General features: G+C 55.1%; 1 protein-coding gene across 3 annotated transcripts in view; it reads left to right on the top strand.

The window, feature by feature from the left end:
- AKAP1 (A-kinase anchoring protein 1) overlaps positions 1-17,821 on the top strand; it is a 33,776-nt gene extending 15,955 nt beyond the window's left edge. The window contains exons 2-12 of one of the 3 annotated variants that reach the window (XM_065908528.1): positions 906-986; positions 1,700-3,254; positions 5,558-5,691; positions 7,605-7,731; positions 8,244-8,371; positions 9,903-10,080; positions 11,388-11,538; positions 11,922-11,989; positions 12,784-12,857; positions 13,047-13,109; positions 13,460-17,821. In XM_065908528.1, the coding sequence (XP_065764600.1) occupies positions 1,724-3,254; positions 5,558-5,691; positions 7,605-7,731; positions 8,244-8,371; positions 9,903-10,080; positions 11,388-11,538; positions 11,922-11,989; positions 12,784-12,857; positions 13,047-13,109; positions 13,460-13,534 (2,529 nt within the window). In that variant the 5' untranslated portion in view covers positions 906-986; positions 1,700-1,723 and the 3' untranslated portion in view covers positions 13,535-17,821. Of the gene's footprint in view, positions 1-905; positions 987-1,699; positions 3,255-5,557; positions 5,692-7,604; positions 7,732-8,243; positions 8,372-9,902; positions 10,081-11,387; positions 11,539-11,921; positions 11,990-12,783; positions 12,858-13,046; positions 13,110-13,444 lie in introns of all 3 variants that reach the window. The other 2 variants (XM_065908529.1, XM_065908527.1) reach the window with 2 other exon arrangements.
- The last annotated feature ends 1,253 nt before the right edge of the window (positions 17,822-19,074 follow it).

Below are 19,074 nucleotides of genomic sequence, written 5' to 3'. Positions count from 1 at the left end.
TTGTATTTTCCAGTACCATTGCTTCATCTTTGAATATTAGGAAGAAGGTTTCTCTTTACAGACAAGGGAGTTTCTGGAAATGACCCCTCCCCAACCCCTTCACTTTGGAGAACACTCTACTGGACCCCTTCACCAGCTGCCATGTGCTGGGGAATCCTTTGCTTGTCCTGTTAAATGGCAGCATGTGATTCAGTGGGCCTGGAGTGGGTAGCAGTTCTCAGATGATGCTCAGTGCTTCTGGTCCATAGACTACACTTTGAGAAGCAAAGTTTCCAGGACTGTTTTTGCAGTGGTTGAACTTTCTTTTGCCTTGGCTGAGCATTAAAGCCACCTAGGGAACAAGAGTATGCTCTGGTATTTCCAGAGTGCCCTGATGTGAGTAAATTCAACTAGTTGTTTAGTCACTGAGTTGTGTCTGTCTCTTTGTAACCCCATGGACTGTAGCCCGCCAGGCTCCTTTGTCCTTGGGATTTCCCACGCGAGAATACTGGAGTGGGTTGCCATTTCCTTCTCTAGGCGATCTTCCTGTCCCAAGGATTGTGAACCCACCTCTCCTGCATTTCAGGTGGATTCTTAACTGCTGAGTCACAGGGGAAGCCCAAATTAAACTTGTCCAAATTTAACAATTAAAGAATTGTTAAAGCATTCACTTATATCCACAACAAAGCACAAACCACATTAAGGAATAATTCACCATAACAGTGGAGGATTTTTCGTTTTAAGGATTCTTGTCATTTTTGCAGACAAATTTTGCTGGTAGGGAGGCAACGCATGCAAGTGTGTATTCTAGAATACGTTCACCACACACCTCTCATGAGAGCTAACCCTGCTTTACCAGCACTTCATGTATGTGTCAACTGATCTTATACCAGCTATTCCTTACAAAGTGTGTCCCCATCTCACAGGTGGAGAAAGCTGTTTCCTGTCTCTTGTCTACTGCCTTCTCCTGGGCTCTTATTCCTCCTTGCCTGGATCTGACGGACTAGGTATTCAGCTTCCTTTCATTCAACGTGCTTCTGTATAAGCTGGAAGCACAGTTTGGGAGTGTGTGTTCCTTGCGAACCAAACCTGGTTCTCTGTTGACTGCAGAAAAAAGCGCAGCCTCTGCAGTGGGTGCAGGAGCCTCACTGAACCTGCTCAACAGCCTGACTCTCAAACAACTTGATTTCCACAGCCCTGTGTGTGTTGCTGGTCCCTCCCCTTGGGGCACCCCCATCCCTTGAAAGATCTCACTCATCCTTTGCTCTGAGTTAACTGTGGTGTAACTACTGTTTCCTTGACTGATGATTTGGGGGATGCTTTCGAGGGATGTGTCCACATGGATTTCCATGGGTATTTAAAAGTGCTCCAATACCACCTGAATAGATAGGTGTTCTGGGAGTTTAGAGAATGAAGACACTAAACACAGCTAGTCCCTTGTGGGGGAACCTAGGGACAATTGGACTTCAAGAAGTGATGCAGGAAGGGATTTGGTTTCAGGAGCTGGCTCGGTGTGTTTCAGGGGAGTGTGCCTGGATGAGGGAGCAGAAGGCCGGGGGCAGTGCCCCTCCCCCCCGTGGGTCACCGGCTGGGGTGTGCCCAGAGGGCGGGCCGCACCTTCCAGGGGCGGGGGGCCCGAGGCCGGCCTTTCTGGACGGTGAGTCCCATTAGGAGCCCTCGCCAGCTCTCACGGCTGCCCCCCGCTCTCCTCTTCCCGCAGGTGTAATTACTCCACGCCTCCAGGATGACGATCCAGTTCCGTTCAGTCTTCCCCCTGGCCCTGCCTGGAGTGCTGGCGCTCCTCGGCTGGTGGTGGTTTTTCGCCCGTAAAAAAGAGCCCCTCGACAGCCACGAGAGAGCGGCGGAGGTGGGCGCGGTGGTGCTACCAGCCGGCCCTGCCATCCAGGAGATGCTCCCCGCTGAAGACGCGCGGCCTGGAGCAGCCAGCCCGCCGCCCGAGAGGGAGCTGTGTGGCGGCGGCAGGCCCTCGCTGGAGCCGCCGGCCCTGCTGCGAGCACACCCGGTCTGCCGGAGGTCCGAGTCCTCAGGCAGCCTTCCCAACCCCACCGACACTAGACTCCGCCCGGGAGCGCACAAGGAGGTGGAGCTCGCCCTCGCGGGCGACGAAGCCAAGGCTGTCCCTCTGGAGTGTCCCCTGCCAGCCCCCAAGGGCCTTCCATTCCCCCACGAGGCGGTCGAGGTGTGTAAGCGAGAGGCCGTGCTGGGCCGGCCTGTGGGACGGGTCCGCCAGGGCCAGCCTGCAGCCCCCGCCGAGAAGCCAGGCCCCGGAGAGAAGGCCCGGGAGACAGGGGGCGCCGAAGGCACCGGGGACGCGCTGCTTGGAGAGAACGTGTTGGAGGAAGGGCCGGTGGCCTGGGAGCCGGGCCCCGAGTTAGAGTTTCAGAGTGGCCGGGCTGCCGGAGCGGGAGAGAAGGGCCCGGGCCGCCTGCTGGACGAGGACGTGGTGGAGAAGGCGCCCGAGGAGACGCTGGCACCCCGAGGCCGGGCGGCCGGAGCTTGGGATGGAGTCTTTCCCCGGGAGCAGAGCGGGGAGGAGACCTGGGAGAGAAGCGAGAAGATCGAGCAGGCTGCCTTCCAGATCATCTCCAAAGTGATCCTGGAGGCCACCGAGGAGGTGCTGGCCACCACCGTGGGCAGGATCGCAGGCCGGGTGTATCAGGCCTCAGCCGCTCAGCCCCAAGGGCCGAAGGAGGAGAGCTGTGCCTCCGCCAGCCAGAAACCCCCCCTGGGCCTGGAGGCCTCCGAGTCCACCGTGGCTGCCGCGGAGGCGGCCGCGGCCCTGGGGGACACGGCCCTCCCCTCCGCAGAGCCACCGACGGCAGACCAGCCAACACCAAAGACCTACGTGAGCTGCCTGAGCAGCCCTCTGTCCAGCCCCACCAAGGACAGGAAGCCAAAGAACTCTGCACACCACATCTCCTTGGCCCCCTGCCCGCCGCGGGCCACCCCCCTGGGCGAGTTGCTGGATGAGGCAGGCGGCCCGGGGGAAGAGGCCTCCCATGTCCCCTGCATGTCTGACAGTGGCCAGGCTGTCCCCTCCGGGGCCTTCTCGGGGCAGCGCTCAGATTCTGCCAGCACCTCGGGGCTTGAAGACTGTTGTACAGAGATCTCCTCCAGCCCCAGGGGCGAGGCTGCCACCCCACCGCTGCCCGAAAGTACTGTGCCTGTCAGCAACGGGGTGCTGAAGGGGGAGCTGTCGGACTTGGGAACTGAGGATGGATGGACCGTGGATGCGGAAGCAGACCATTCGGGAGGTAGGCGGGCCTGGGGTATCCCCGAGAGGAGCGGGGTGTCTCCCCTCATTCAGCTGGGAAAGGTGGCTGGTCTGCTCTGCTGCTTCTGTAGTCAGATGCTCTTCTACACTGTGTCCCAGCGGCTTGCAGAAATTGGGGTACAGCAGAGAGCTGGTGGGCAACTGAGAAGTGAACGCTGCCCTGAACCCAAAGCCATGGGAGCTGTAACTTGGTTCCGCAGCCAGGGACCCTCCCCAGCCCTTCTGAAGGAACCAGCTCAAAGTTGAGTTCACCAGTAACTTAAGTGTACTGATCTGCCTTTACACACTAGCTTCCTAGTAGCTGTTTTAAAGACGGAGCGGCCCCTTCAGCTTTAATCCCCTTGAGTCCCGAGAGTGGGTGAGCTTTCTCAGTGGCTCATTTCCTTCTAATAACGTGCTTGTTCCCATGTCTTCACCTGCTTTCCTCCTCTAGAAGCTCTTGCGGGGTAAGTGCCCAGAGAGCGGCCACAGCCTCGAACCTTGCGGGAGGCTCGCGCCTTCCGCCTGTTGCTGTCACCTATTCCTTCGAGAGAGCCTCAGCCATTTCTTTCTGTGCAGCTGCAGTTCCGCCCCCGGGAAAGGGGCACTTTGGTAATGAAGTGTCCAATGGGTTTTTCGAGTGCTGACCCCAGCGTAGACAGTTCAGACCGCTAACTTACAGGTCAGCAGCTCCTGACCCTGGTTTTGCAGCTTCCCTGGGGCATTCCCACTTATCTCATGGAAGGAGGCCGAGGGTTCCTCTGTGGGTCTCCAGCTTGCTTGTCCTGGAGGTGTTCCCTGTCATTTCAGCCCCAGGAAGATTGGGGCCCTTGCTGGGGAATTGTACTGCTCAGCAGCATCTGGTGTGCACCACGTGCTGTCACCTGTAAGATGCTATTACCGATTAAGACACTGCTGTTTTATGTGTACCTGTGATAGAAAAAAAGTGCTGCCAATCATGAGTGTAGAAAAGTCAGAGGCCATAAGATGCATCCAACTTCAGGGATGTTAAATTATTTTTTTATTATTTTAAAGCATCTTAAAATGGATGGAAATCCTTTGGAAATAAAGGAGCCCCTCAGCCTCATCATGCAGACCCCAGTTTGGCAGTGGTGGCTGCTGGGATGAGTCCAGGCCGCAAAGGAGGGGTGGTGGGTGAGGGGCTTGGGGATGGCAGGTGGGGGCTGGTGGGAGCCGCACGCAGCATCTTCTGAGGAAGTCAGGACTCCGAGTGGCCCAGGGACCACTGGCTGAGGGGAGCCTGTGGAGTTGCGGTGTGGTCTGAGCCCCCTCTAAGTGTCGTCAGGGTGGAGGCCCATCCTGCTTGGTCCTGGGGGCAGCTGGGGGCCGAGTACAAGCTGAGCCAAGCAGACTTCTCTCCAGAAGGGCAGTTTTCCCTGCGTGAAGCCCGTCTGAGCCCCTAGCGTCGAGGGAGGCGCCGCATCTTAGCTGGGAGGCGCCTCATCGTAGCTGGGAGGAGGCCATGCCTCCTCTGTCCAGGCAGGGCCGGGTTCGTTCGGTAGGGGATTACGTCCAGGGCTTAGAGAAACCATGTGGAAAATAACCTAGTTAGTAGCATCTCAGGAGTGATCTATTTCTGGCAGTCGAGCCTTCCATATTTCAGCCAGAGCCACTTCTCTGAAGCCGTCTGACCCCTGTGTCTTGGTTGTGGGCCCCCTGGCAGACCCTGAGTGGGGGTGTCCTCTTGGGACTGAAGACCCACCGGAAGCCCTGAGAGCTTCAGTGGTGCACGAGTCTCAGGCCTCAGCAGAGGGAGGGAGGGGCCTCCTCCCGGCGCCCCCTCTTCCTGGGCTCAGCTGAAGGCCTGTGCCTGAGTGCTCCGGCCTGGGGCCTTGGGGACCAGGGCCCTTCGTGGGAGGGGCCGCTTAGCTGAGTGTGGCCCGGCTGCGACCAGTTGGGCTCCGCCGAGACCCACACCAGGCACAGGCTGCTGAGGCCTTGGGGGCCGGCTGGCCTGCCCCTCCCCGCCCGTGGACTCCCCTTGCTGAGCCGACGTGTTTCTTCCCAGTCTACCCCTTGTCTCTGCTCCAGCAGCTGTGCTGGGCGCGGCTGCCAGTTCAGCAAGTGGGACTGTAAGTGACAGGCTAAAATTAGGTGTATCTACACCCCCAGTCCGCCTTTCATTGGGGCTGTTCCGAGCCTTCCAGACTGCGAGCTGACAGTCACCTGCCAAGCCTGAGGAGGGGACGAGGGGCGGGGGCCTCCCGGGAGTGCGAGTTTGGAAGTTGTCCGTTATTAACTGCTCTGGGCCCGTGTCTGTGCGCGCTGCTTCCTCCCCTGCAGGTTCAGACGGGAACAGCATGGACTCGGTGGACAGCTGCTGTGGCCTCAGGAAGCCTGACGGTTTCCAGAATGCCCAGGCAGGCTCCAACCCCAAGAAGGTCGACCTGATCATCTGGGAGATCGAGGTGCCAAAGGTAAGGGCTGCGAGCGCTAAGTGACCCCGGGCCCAGGGTCAACGGGCTTGGGAGAGGGGGCCAAGCGCGGGGACCTAAATGAGGAGAAGCCCCTAGGGCGCTGGAGGCTGAAGGGGGAAGTCTGGAGAGCTTCCCCTAGAGCGGAATCCCTCCAGCTGACCTCGGGAGCGGCGTCCTCACACTCCCCGGCTCCTCCCCTCCTCCAGGCTCTTCTTGGCGTGCGGGGCTCAGATCAGTTTGGAGATGCTACCAAAGCAGGCTGGAGGCAGGGGCTGGCCAGGAGTCCCCTCAGCATGCTCTCCTCCCACTCTCCAGTGCCGACTGTATTTTATAATTGAGCACAGCATAAATCCGTATTTTAGAGAGCTTGAGGAATATAGCAGTGTAGGAAGAAAATAAAAATCAGCTTAATCCTACCCCCGAGTGTGACTAGGAAGACTTTTATTTCCTTCTCATCTTACACCCTGTGGTTTTTAAACAAAACTAAGATTATGTTGCTTTAATTAATGCTTTTAAATATTTAACAACTTAATTTTCCTGTGTTATTCTTTGAAAATGGAATTTTAACTGCATGATTCATTGTGTGAATGTCAGTTTACTTCACCAGTTCCCCAATTCCAGGGTGCTTAAGTGATTTCTAGCTTCTTGCTTTTCTAACTTACATCTTATTAGCTTGATCTTGATGTTTGTCTCAGGGACTCAGAAGTAATTGGCCAACTGCATTCTCCTGGGCTCTTAGCCTCCTGCTGAGGTGGAGGCTTGGCCTGGTGTGACCTCGAGGTCAGGCGGGCCGCTCTGACCTGCGTGGCCGGCTCCCTTGGTTATGTCTTTCCCCCAGTGACCCTGAGGGCAGAGGTGCCCTCTTCTCTCTGCTTCAGAGGTTGCAGAGGGCACACCCAGGCAGCTCCGTGCAGAGTGGCCGCGTCCCTGGCAGCTCCACTACTGGGGATTGCTTCAGGGTCTGTCTTACATTGGGCTGAGTTTGGCTCCTCTGGCCCGCAGGGGGCGTGTGCTCTGGAGTTGGCAACAGGAACCCAAGGGTTCTTTCTTAGACCTTTGTTATCTCTTCTTTTTTTCTTTTCATTTATTTGTATTAGTTGGAAGCTAATTACTTTACAATATGGTAGTGGTTTTTCAAACTGAGCCCATTCTTTGAACCTGAGCAGACTTGGAGAGGTAGAGGACTCAAAAATCCAACCTTGTGCTTAGAAACATCCCAGGGGTTAGGAGGAGAAAGTGCTGCCTTTGCAGCCTCTGAACATGAGCCCCATCGCTGGGGAGGAAATGGAAATGGCCACGTCCTAGAGCCGTTGCCTGGCACAGCTGCGTAGTAGCTGTGTGCAAGGAAAAGGCGCTCAGCTGAGTCCGACTCTGCGAGACCTCATGGACTGTATCTCCATGGACCATACAGTCCATGGGATTCTCCAGGCCAGAACACTGGAGTGGGTAGCCTTTCCCGTCTCCGGGGGATCTTCCCAACCCAGGGATTGAACCCAGGGCTCCCACTTTGCAGGCGGATTCTTTACCAGCTGAGCCACAAGGAAAGCCCAAGAATACTGGAGTGGGTACCCTATCCCTTCTCCAAGGGATCTTCCCAACCCAGGAATCAAACCGAGGTCTCCTGCATGGCAGGCAGATTCTTTACCCGCTGAGCTGTCAGGGAAGCCAGTAGCTGTGAGAGCCTGGCCAAATTAACTTAACCTCTCTGAGTTTGTTCCGTCAACTGTAAAATGGTGATAAACAGATGCTGCCTGTTTCCTGCATTTACTGAGTAACAGTAAGTGCTCAGAACAGTGCCTGGTGAGTGAGTGCCGAGAATACATGTGAGCCTGACCTGGTGTGAAGCAGAGGTGGGTCTTGGGGATGCTCGGGTTTGGCTTGTTAACCCTCTCAACCCTCTCTCTCTCCCGAAGCACCTGGTTGGTCGGCTGATTGGCAAGCAGGGACGCTACGTGAGTTTTCTCAAGCAGACGTCTGGTGCCAAGATCTACATTTCCACCCTGCCTTACACCCAGAACATCCAGGTCTGCCACATTGAAGGTCAGTGGCAGCCGCTGCCTGGGTTTTATGACAATTTTCTTACCTGGAACGTAAGTGACTTGAAGCATTTAAGTCCCACTTGCTCCCTTTTGGAATTTAACTCTCTGAATAGAAAGCCCTGCTTCTCACCCTGGGTGAAGGGAGTGGGCGAGTCTTCCCTGTAGCCTCATCTTCACTTCCGCTACTTGAAGGAGACTTGGGATCCCCCAGATCTGCTGGCGGGAAAGGGGTGGGCACTCGGGGACTGGCCAGGGGTCCTGGGCTGACGGTGGACGAAGGCCGGGCCTCCCCGTCAGCTAAGCTCCTGTTGCATTAGTGCAGTCATAGACAATAGAGGCCCAGTGTGAAAGGGCCACAGGCTTCCAGCTTTAGATGCGGTTCACCTTAAGGCGAGGCTTGGCATTTCGGCACTTAAAGGTGCACCTGAGCTCTGGGGAGAGTGCGGTGCGGGTGGGCGTGAGTTCGGCTTGCTCTCTGTCTCAGCCCGTGACTGTAGTCTGCCCCACACGCAGGCTCTCAGCAGCATGTGGACAAGGCACTGAGCTTGATCGGCAAGAAGTTCAAAGAACTGAACCTCACCAACATTTATGCCCCCCCGCTGCCTTCGCTGGCGCTGCCTTCTCTTCCAATGACTTCTTGGGTGAGCATTCCCCTTCCTCCCGGCCAGCCCCAGATGGAAGCTCCCGAGGCCGTGGGCAAGGAAGGCCTGGGGCATACTGAGGCCTTCGCCTGTCACCTCTGGCCAGCGGTCAGCTCTGCTTTTAGTTCTCTGGGTTGGGCTGGGGGCCAGGGTGCTGTAGGAAGCCAGAGGCCTCTCAGTCCTTGCTTGGAAGGACCACTCTCCCCACCTCTGCCACCTGGGCAATCTGGTCTCAAGGCAGTTGCCTAGAAAGGACTGCTCTCTGCTGACTGGCTGTGTGCAGGTTGACTCGGGACGGCTTAGAGCCGTGCCTTGTCCTGATCACCTCTGGACCTGGTTCGGGGACCCCCCCCTGCTGTGGAGTCAGGTCTAGCAGTGGCCCTGGTGAAGGAGGCTCTTCCCCTTCCATCCTCACAAGGGACACCTGGGTCATAAAGGGAAAGAACCCCCACTCCACCTCTGCCCCTGGGAGCCCTAGCAGAGGAGGAGCTGGCATTTTGGGGCCTGTGTGCTGGGGCTGTGGGGTCTCTGGGGCCTGTCACCCCATCCTGCTGTATGCCTTCAGCTCTATGAGCCTTGTCTCACTGGGAGCAGATCTGTAGGTTTCTAAAGGCTAAGAACACTGCATTTCACACGTAGAGTAGGTGTGCGCTCCAAGAAAATGTTTAGGATGCTGGTCTTTTCATTCTGTGTCTTCCTCCCTCCCAGTACCCTTGTGCTTTGAGGGAAGGGGTAGATGTCCTCTGCCTTCTTGTGGATATCCGGGAGTGGGCTGACCGCCACTCCACGCTTCACTTCTGAATCATCGGGATTTCCCGTGAGGCGTGGCCCCAGACCCATTCTCTCTCTTTCAAGTGGTTGAGCGGTTGGTGAGGCCTCCTCTCCTTGTGCTGTGAGTGGCTGGTGGGGCCGGAGCCATGGCTATCAGCCCGCAGGGCCGGGGGGTCGGCATGGAGCTCTCACCCGAAGCTCTTTCTGTGGCCGCCTGGCTGGGAGGTGGAGTGGATGCCCTGCTGTGTCCACAGCGCCTCGTTGTTGCCTTAGCTTGGAGAGACGCCAGCGGTCACGCTGGAGCTCCTGGGGCCAGCTGCCGTTGCAGGGAGCTGGCAGGGTGGCCCTCAGGCTGGACTGTCCCTTCCTCTTGCTCTTAGTGGCCACCCCATTCCTATTTGCCTTCCCTGGGTCTTACAGAGTCTTGAGACGAGGTGGCCTGGGCAGAAGCTGTGCCCAGGCCCGTGGGCAGCCAGATACTCCATCCACCGCGGATGCCTGGGAGCCTCCTTGCCCAGCTGAACTGAGGCCACCTGTCGTGGTTACTTGGGGCATTGCAGGGCCAGGGCCGCAGGGGAGCCAAACACTTTGAATGGCTTAAGAGAGTTTTCCTTGGACCTGTGCTGTCTAGGAGCCGTGTTGCTTTGGTTTGCTATGCCTTTTTCGAAGATGTGCCAATTTGGGGTCTTGTCCTGGGGCCTCAGAGTTTATCCCAGGTGTGAGAAGGGTTGCTGAATGCATGTGCCCCCCCTCTCTGCAGCTCATGCTCCCGGATGGCGTCACTGTGGAGGTGATCGTGGTCAACCAGGTCAACGCCGGGCACCTGTTTGTGCAGCAGCACACACACCCTACCTTCCATGCGCTGCGTAGCCTGGACCAGCAGATGTACCTCTGCTACTCTCAGCCTGGGATCCCCACCTTGCCCACCCCGGTGGAGAGTAAGTGCTGCCCTTGAGGTCCGAGGGGCGCCGGGCTCTGGCCAGGCTCAGGGAGAAGTTTTGAGGGTCTCCTCTTGTTCTGCCCATGGTTTTAACCAGCAGGAGGCTGTTCTGGGGCTGTTCATGGGAATAGCATCCCTGAGTTCTTGGTGTTGGCATGGGGTGCGCTGGGCTCCCATTTCCTGGCTAGCTCAAGCTGGTGTTTCCATAGGCTGACGGAAAGAAGGGGTCAGAATACAGAGTTGGCACGGCAGTTCAGATCCCAGCTCTGCTGCCCGCCTGTTGAGGGAGGGGGATGCCCATGTGGTCTGGGAATTGGGGTGGCTACTGTGTGTGTCAGACAGGCACAGTGCCTGCTGCAGATGCCAGGCCTGAAGATGGTCCCGGTTTCCGGTGATGGTGGGTTGGGGCATCTCCAGTTAACAGGTGAGGAAATGAAGACTCTAAAGTCAGTGACTTGCCCAGGTGGCCCCTGCTCCAGAGCTCTTTTACCTTCGTCACCCTCGTTAGCAGAGATCTGATGTCGCTAACCTACCATATCAGGGAGTCCTAACCTGAAGCCCCCAGTGGGCTTTAAGACATAAGGAAAACTTTTGAAATTTGGGGGGCATTTTATGTTAAGGTTTTCATTTTGGAGGAATATTGTCAGGTTCTCTGGTGTTGCTTCAACCCAGAAGTGAAGACAGAACTGGAGACCAGGAGGTGACTGGACTGTATTTGGGCCTGCCCTTAAGGGTGAGGACACAGTGTGGCCAGCCGTGTCACGGGCCCCCGCCCCTGCTGCCCCAGGCTGGGGTTGGTGGCACTCAGGGCCACTTGCTCTGGCCTGAGTTGGACCAAGTGTACTGCTGGTCCAACAGGCCACAACCTGGCCTGGTTGGCGGCCCCAAGTGTATTGCTGTCAGCACCGTCCTGAAGCAAAGGCCAGAAGAAGTGGGCTTTGGGCTTGGGAGCCCTCGGTCTGGTCTGCGGTGGGCCAGAGCAGGCCCTGGCAGCCAGCCAGAGGTCTGCTGCACTTGAGGCTCTGGATTCTTTCTGGGACATTCCCTTCAGAGTATAAGGCAGATGCTGGTCCATTCCCTGAGTTCTGGAATTTACCTGGCTTATTTCAGGTAATCTGTGTCCACCTCTGGCCTCATTAAGTCTCAGAGAAAGGTGTGGGTGGGTGCTTTCTGGTCTGGGGGGTGTTGGGGCAGCAGAGACGCACGACTGGCAGGCCCTGCCCTTGGTCCATGCTGGGCCCGGGGAGGGTCTGTGGTCGCCTCGCACCGCGCTGGCTCTGGGCACACGCTCTCGTCTGCCCACAGTAACGGTCATCTGCGCTGCCCCCGGCGCGGATGGGGCCTGGTGGCGAGCCCAGGTGGTGGCCGCCTACGAGGACACCAACGAGGTCGAGATTCGCTACGTCGACTATGGCGGCTACAAGAGGGTGAAAGTCGACGTGCTGCGGCAGATCCGGTGAGTCGAGTCGGCCGTGACGTCTGCAGAGCCGGCGCCTGGGGCGTGGGTGGGTTCTTCCTGCTGCTGCCCACTCTGGGAGAGGATGATGCAAATGAACTCCATGCCCGCCTCAGCCAGACAGAGTGGAGAGCCCCGTCTGGTGGAAGAAGCCCGGGTGTCGTTCGGCACAAGGGGGCGGCTTCACTTCGGGCGCGCGATGCAAGCAGTACCTCGGAGGCCGGGCCTGTGCAGGGGAGCTGGGAGCGGTGTGGTGCCTGGCGTGTGCGCCTCTATGTGGCCTCCCTGGGTTTCGGGGTCACGGCGCTGAGCAGGAGGGGCGTGTCGGCCTGGGGTGGGCAGCGTGGCGTCCAGGCTGAGCTTGGGCCTGGCATGTCTTTCAGGTCTGACTTTGTGACCCTGCCGTTCCAGGGGGCAGAGGTGCTTCTGGACAGCGTGATGCCTCTGTCAGGTAACAGGTGGGGCCTGGGCCGTGGCGAGCCGGTCTTCTCTGTGGGACCCTGTCCTCACCTTCCAGGCTTAAGCAGCACAGCTCACGGCCACTTTGTTTCCAATGGTCTGGTCTGGGTGGAGGCCCGAGAACGTGCATTTCTAACAAGTTCTCCCGTGGTGCTGGTCCCTGGACCCCCAGACCCCCGCTTTCAGGCCCACTGCTCTAGCCTCCACCTAGGCCTGCAGCTTTGAGAGGCTTCCTAGAGACACGTCTCTGTTCCTAGATACTCCCAGACCTTAGCCCTGTCCTCCCTGCCTCTCACCCTGGGTGTGTCCTTGTTCCGGACATGTATGATCTGACAATGCTGTCTGCGTGCCCCGCCCACTTGGAATCACTGCCCAAAGTGGACTGTGTGGCCAACTTCCTGGGTCTGAATGGCACCTGCCTCACTGTGGCAGCGGGTTGACCTTCAGACTGACTCGTGTTTCACATGTTCTCACCTGTAACATTGGTTCCTGACTCCGTGAGATAGCAGTCCGTTCAGCCCCTGAATCAGTGTTGGTGGCGGCGATGCTTCCATTGGAGGCAGAGTCTCTGTCCCTGTGCCCCTCCGGCCCCCGGGGGTGGCATGCAGCAGGCACCCCAAGCGTTCCCAGGGAGGCCTGGGGCTCTGCACCCAGCTCAGGTGTGGCTCTGTCCTGTGAGGTCTGTAAGTCCATGGCAGCGTGTGAAGTCTGCTAGAAAACACCCGTGAGTTTTGTGATGCGTGCCCCGCCTCGGTGAGAGCCGAACGCTGCTCTTCCCTCTCCTAGACGATGACCACTTCTCGCCTGAGGCGGACGCGGCTATGAGCGAGATGACGGGGAACACAGCGCTGCTGGCTCAGGTATGTGGGGCGGGCGGGCCTGTCCCGGGAGCCCCCGCCCGGCACCTCCAGCCTCTCTCTCAGCTCCCGGCTGCATGGGAGCGGACCTTGAGCGCCTGTTGCCCGTGGCCCACGCCCTGGGTTGGCCAGCAGTCTTGGAGAGGGGCCCGGAGTAGCTTACAAACACCATGGGAAGTTTTGTTCTCTCAGGTGACGAGTTACAGCCCGACCGGCCTGCCTCTGATTCAGCTGTGGAGCGTGGTTGGAGATGAAGTAAGTTCGGGCCTCCTCTCCCCCGTCACGCGCAGGGACGCTCGGTGCCCACAGTCGGGGTGGGGATGCCGCTGCCATCCAGGGGTGGCGGCCGGAGGTGCAGCTGGCGGCCCCCACAGCAGGACGTCCCTGGGCGCTCTCGGACCTTGTCCCTTGGGTTTTCCCCTTCGGCTCCTGGTACTGGAGCATGGAGAGCCTGCTCGCCTGCTGGCAGAGCCTGTCCATGAAGCCCTGGCGGGCCCGGCCCAGTCGTTCAGGCGCCGGGGGTGGGGCCGGGCTGGGGGGGAGCCGCGCCGGCCCGGACGCTGGCCCGGCGCCACGGCCGCGCTCTCCAGGCCCCTCTCCCCTAGGTGGTGTTGATAAACCGGTCGCTGGTGGAGCGCGGACTTGCTCAGTGGGTGGACAGCTACTACTCGAGCCTCTGACCCTCCCCACACCGCCTCGGAGTCTGCTTTGCACTGTTGGAATTGGGCTTGGCACTCAAGGCAGAGACTTTACAGCAGAATTACAAACATTTGTCCTCCCCAGAGAGTCCTTTCGTTCCGTACTGTGGTCATGTTGAGCTGTTTCCGTCTCTGAGACGAGAGAATTGTGGGTTCTTTTCACAGCCATCAGATGGCAAGTAACAAGCCTGTCGGCTTAACCTGGTTCCAAGCTGTTTATGAAACAAAAAAAAATGAAAGGAAAACTGTCTCAACTAGGTTGTCCGGCCCTCCCTCCCCCATTCCCTTCCTCCCTTCTTCCTGCCTCCATCCTATTTCCTCCCAAACCCAAACCCCTGTAAGCAGACAGGCCGAGGGATGTGTTGCTTGCTTTTGGGGAAAGGATTCTTTTACCTTCGAGTCTTTCTTCAGGGAGCAAGACATGAACTGACTGATGGGCATCAATCGCTTGTATAGCTTACGAATAAATTTATGATTTAACCATTTTTTATGAACTCCATCTAGGTCTCTAAGAAGACAGACTTTTTAATGCATCTGTAAATACAAAGCAATCGTACCTCCGGCCTCAGTCAGTGATAGAGGAGGGGGGATCTTATCTTGCCAAGCCTGGTTGTAATTTGTAACCGTTTTCTATTTGTGCAAACTCTGTAAATATGTTTAAAAAAATGTAATTATTTTGTACAAGATACACTGGAGAACAAAGGGAACTCGCAGTTTTTCCACATCCCATGTCATCTGTGGCCGCTGCTTGTCCCAGCTCCCATCGCCTCCTGCATAGCCGGACAGGGTGAGCGTATGGTATAGGGTGTGACCCGGGGATTTTTTTTTTTTTCTGTACAAATTTGTTTAAAAAAAAAAAACCAAAAAAAAAAAATTGGATTACCTTGCAGTGGTGTGTGTTGATTCTTTTTTAGACTGACTTCATGCAGCATTGTGCAATTTAAGTAACTTAAACACACAAACATATAAATCTCAAATTTTATACACCATAGCTTCTGTTTTTTCCCATGGTGAACACAGTTGGGGAGTCGTGGGGTGGTTGTGAGTGTGGCGGGCTCTAGGGAACCACTTAAACTAGGAGACTCATGGCTCTTTGAAGACAATTTAGTCAAAAATCTCCATCTGGCTTTTTCCTCCCCTTTGCTCCACAAGGTGGCGGCCAGCCTTCCCTTGGCTTCCTCCTGTGATAGTCTCAGACAGCCAGGCTTGAGGAGAGAGCCCTGGTTGCCCAGATTCTTTGTGCATTGTTAATAAACCTGTGAAGTGATTTAAGAGCAGAACCAAGTCTTGATCTAAAGGCCTCTCCCCTTAAAGGTTGGTTCGGGGCCGTGAGCCCCGGCCTCTGGGCCTGCCCACCCCTCCAGGGTTTCTGGAGAGCTAAGAGAGCCCCAGGGCCCTTCACACAGAAGGTCTTCTCCCCAGGGCTGCAGCCTCTCTCGCTGGCCTTGGGCACCAAGTGAATAAAATGCAGGCTTCAGTTTCCACGATCAGATAATGGTTGTGGTACTGGTGGCATCCGGCTCATTGTGACCCCATGGACTGCGGCATACCAGGCTTCCCTGTCTTCACTCTCCTGGAGTTTGCTCAAACTTGTGTCCGTTGAGTTGGTGATGCCATCCAACCATCTCCTCTATTGGCCCCTTCTCCTGCCCTCAATCTTTCCCAGCATCAGGGTTTTTCCCGTGAGTCAGCTTTTTGCATCAGGTGGCCAAGGTATTGGAGCTTCAGCATCAGTCCTTCCAATGAATATTCAGGGTTGATTTCCTTTAGGATGGACTGGTTCGACCTCCTTGCCGTCCGAGGGACTCAAGAGTCTTCTCCAGCACCACAGTTCAGAAACATCAATTCTTTGGCAGTCAGCCTTCTTTATGGTCCAACTCTTGTGTCTGTACACAACTACTGGAAAAACCATAGCTTTGATGATATGTGCATTTGTTGGCAAAGTGATGTCTCTGCTTTTCATGTACTCTGTCTAGGTTTGTTATAGCTTTTCTTCCAAGCAGCAAGCGTCTTCTAATTTCATGGCTGTAGTCACCATCCTCTGATTTTGGAGCCCAAGAAAAATTCTGCCACTGTTTGGTATCAGCCTCATAAGGTAATGAAATGGAAATATCCCTGCTGGAATGGAGCTTGGCCCTCAGCAAGCTCAGTCCGCCAACAGCCCTCAGTCCCAGCCGTAAGTGGGTTGTGACTTTGGTCAAGTTGGGTTATACGCGAGGCTAAGCTTTTTCTCTACAGCTTGCATTGCTGGAGCGGGAAGTGGTGTGTGGCAGCCTTTAGGCTGGTCTGAAGAGGGCTCTCCATGCTGGGGGTGGAGGCGTGGCTTCTCTCTGGGAAGCAGTGCAGTGTTTGTGACGGAGCCCGTGATTCTGTGCAGGGCAAGGGGGTTCAGGGGAGGTGACGGAGCGGAGGCCAAACAGGAGTGGCCCAGCCAAGACGGCTTCCTCGGGGAAGGCTCTGGTGCTGAGAAGTGACGGGATCAGGGCTGAGGGCCCAGGCTCACGGAGGGGAGGCGGTGCCTGGTGTCTCAGGGCTGGAGTATTGGAGAAACGTAAGTTACCGAGGAGCCTGTATGCTTTGGATAAACGCTGTTCAGATTGCCATGGGCCTTGGATTAATTTCCAGAGCTCTGAAAAAGTTAATTTTGACCATTTTGCTGGTACTCGTGTTGCCTTTACCGAGGAGTGGATTTCCAGGTTCATTTAGGTCCTTTCTCTGCCAGGCCAGATGGCGTCCCTCTGGTTGGTGGTGTGTGCTTGAAATTACCCGGGGCCAGCTTAAGTATAAACTTGAACTGTTAAATGGGAGAAGCTGGGGCTGGAGAGGACAGGGATGATCTCCTCGGGTGTGGGGGAGAGTGGATGGCCGAGCGCAGGAGCCGGAGAGCTAGCCTGTTCTCCCTGCAGCTGCTTGTGTGGGCTGTAGCCCCTCTGGTCCTCGGGGCCTTGTAGGCTGTCGGTGTCAGAGTTCTGGGGTTACTGCTGCACCACTGTAGCTTAAGGTCAGGGTTGAGCTGGAGTTATGGAGAACTTACTGTCAGATGCCATGCTGCTTTACAGTAATCCTTGGTCCTCAAAAGGCTCAGTGGTAAAAAATCTGCCTGCCAATGCAGGAGACCCAGGTTCCATCCCTGTCTTGGGAAGATTCCCTGGAGAGAAAAAATGGCAACCCACTCAAGTGTTCGTACCTGGAGAATCCCATGGACAGAGGAGTCTGGTGGGGTACAGTCCACAGGGTCACAAAAAAGCTGGACATGACTTTGCAACTAAACACTTGGTCCTCTTAACAACCTCTGGGGTGAGCCAGGGCCTGACCACAGAGATAGACGGTGGGGACTGCGCTTTGCAGGTGGAGCAGATTGAGGCTGAAAGCCAGGTTCTCAACCCCAACTCCTCTATGGCAGTGTGAGAAGGATCATTCGTCCTCCTGTGTCCCCACACACCACAGTGGCTCACTGACCACCCTCTAGGAGAGTCAGAACTGAGAATTGGAAAAACACAGATGGGAGAGATCCATCACTTTACCGCTTAGAAAAATTAAAATTTATGTAAACCCAGGAGAAACTCATGGCACCTAGGCCAGACAGGAAACATTTAAAATCTGAGCTAAAAGGAAAACAGTCTCCGTGGGCTCAAAGAATGTGGACAGAAAATTGAAAACCCAGACCCGTCTCTAGACCGGCTCTGTCCAATGACAGGGAGTGTGAGACATTTTAGTATAGTTTGACATTTTCTAGGGGTCTCAGTTAGAAGGAAAGAGCAGATGAAATAAGTCTATGTAACCTATTGCCACGTGTAATGGGTGTTAGAAATGCTGAGGTGTTAGATGCTTTTGTATTAGGTCTTTGGGATCCCATGTGTGTGCACTCACAGCAGCTCAGGTGCTCTGCAGCCACGGGGGGCTGGAGGCCGCTGGTCTGGGCAGCTCAGGGCTGGACTGTTGCCTTCATCACTATCACTCTAGTACTGACAGCCTCATGGGTAAACTCTTACTCAGAAATTCTGGGTTCTTTGGTGCATTTATTTCTCCAGATAAACTCTAGAATGATTTTTTGGGGGGGAGGGGATTGTGGAAAATGTTCTGCCACACCTGAAAATAATGCATTGTTGTTGATTTGGTATAAAATTTTATGTAATTATTAAATTCAGCTTGTATATTAAATCTGCTCTCCTTTTTTGCTGTCTGCCTCCACCCCCTCCCCCAGTTTTTTTCCTTTTTTGCCTGTACTACCCATTTCTAAGAGAAGTACATTAAAGGATTTTGTACGTATTGGCATTGTGTTTTCCTGTCTTTCCTCGACTACTTTTCTTTTTGGTGAAATCTGGAAAGGCAGCAGGTGAATTTCACTTGTTGATAGTGATCCCTGTTGTAATATTATTTGGTGTTTAGTTCATTTTCCTGTTGCTTTCTAGTTGGCTCTTTTTTTGCTTTCATCATTATTTGCTTGGTCAAAAATTTTCCCTGTAGTAAATTGAGTATTCAACATCTTGATTCTATGCTATCAGTGAGTTTAAGTTACGCACTTTTCTCCCTGAACAAGAAGAAACTCAGCAGAATGTCAGATTTCTGCCCTTCCTACAAGTACATGCGTGCACGCGCGCACACACACACACACACACACACACACACACTGTGTCCCATGAGTTGTGTTGAAATTATCTAGAAGACAGTTCAGAATTATAAACTTCTCACATATGCCTCTATCTCAAGAATGGTTTAATGGTGACATTGAACTTCAGCCATGTTATCAAAGATTTTTGCCCAACTCACTGTTCGGAGCTTTATTGCTCATCTGTTTCTTTTTTTAAAATTTTATTACCAAAAATTAAAAACATGTTACCAGTTGAAGGATGATTACAACATTGTGTTGTTCTGCCCCATGCCAACACGGATCAGCCACGAGTGTATACGTGTCCCCTCCCGCTTGAGCCTCCCCCTCAGCCCTCTAGGTTGTCGCAGCCCCCGTTTCAGTTCCCTGAGTCACAGAACAAGTTCCCGCTGCCGTCAGACACGTCAGTGTGTGTTTCCAGCTGCGCACTCCACTCGTCCCAGGTTTTACCCTCCCCCGAGTTGCAGCCCTGCAAGTAGGTCATCAGTACCATCTTTCTAGATTCCATATATATGGGTTAATGTACGGTGTTTGGTTTTCACTTTCTGATGTCACTGTATAATAGGCTGTAGGTTCATCCTCCTCATTAGTACAGACGCATGGGCACCTTATCTTTGACAAAGGAGGAAGAATATGCAATGGGGCAAAGATAGTCTCTTCATTAAGTGGTGCTGGGAAAACTGGACAGATACCTGTTAAAGACTGAAATCAGAACACTTCCTAACACTACACACAAAGAGAAAATGGATTGAAGACCTAAATGTAGGGTCAGAAATAATCAAACTCAGGAAAACATAGGCAGAACGCTGTTTCTTACATACCTGTTTCTGAGTTATTCTGGTTCAGTTTTAAAGTTATTTTGGGTTGTGCTGGCTCTTCACTGGGGTGACTGGGCTCTCCAGTTGCAGAGTGG

Source organism: Muntiacus reevesi, chromosome 18 (assembly GCF_963930625.1).
Source record: "Muntiacus reevesi chromosome 18, mMunRee1.1, whole genome shotgun sequence".
Lineage (NCBI taxonomy): Eukaryota > Metazoa > Chordata > Mammalia > Artiodactyla > Cervidae > Muntiacus > Muntiacus reevesi.
This window is presented reverse-complemented; position numbering and strand designations above follow the sequence as displayed.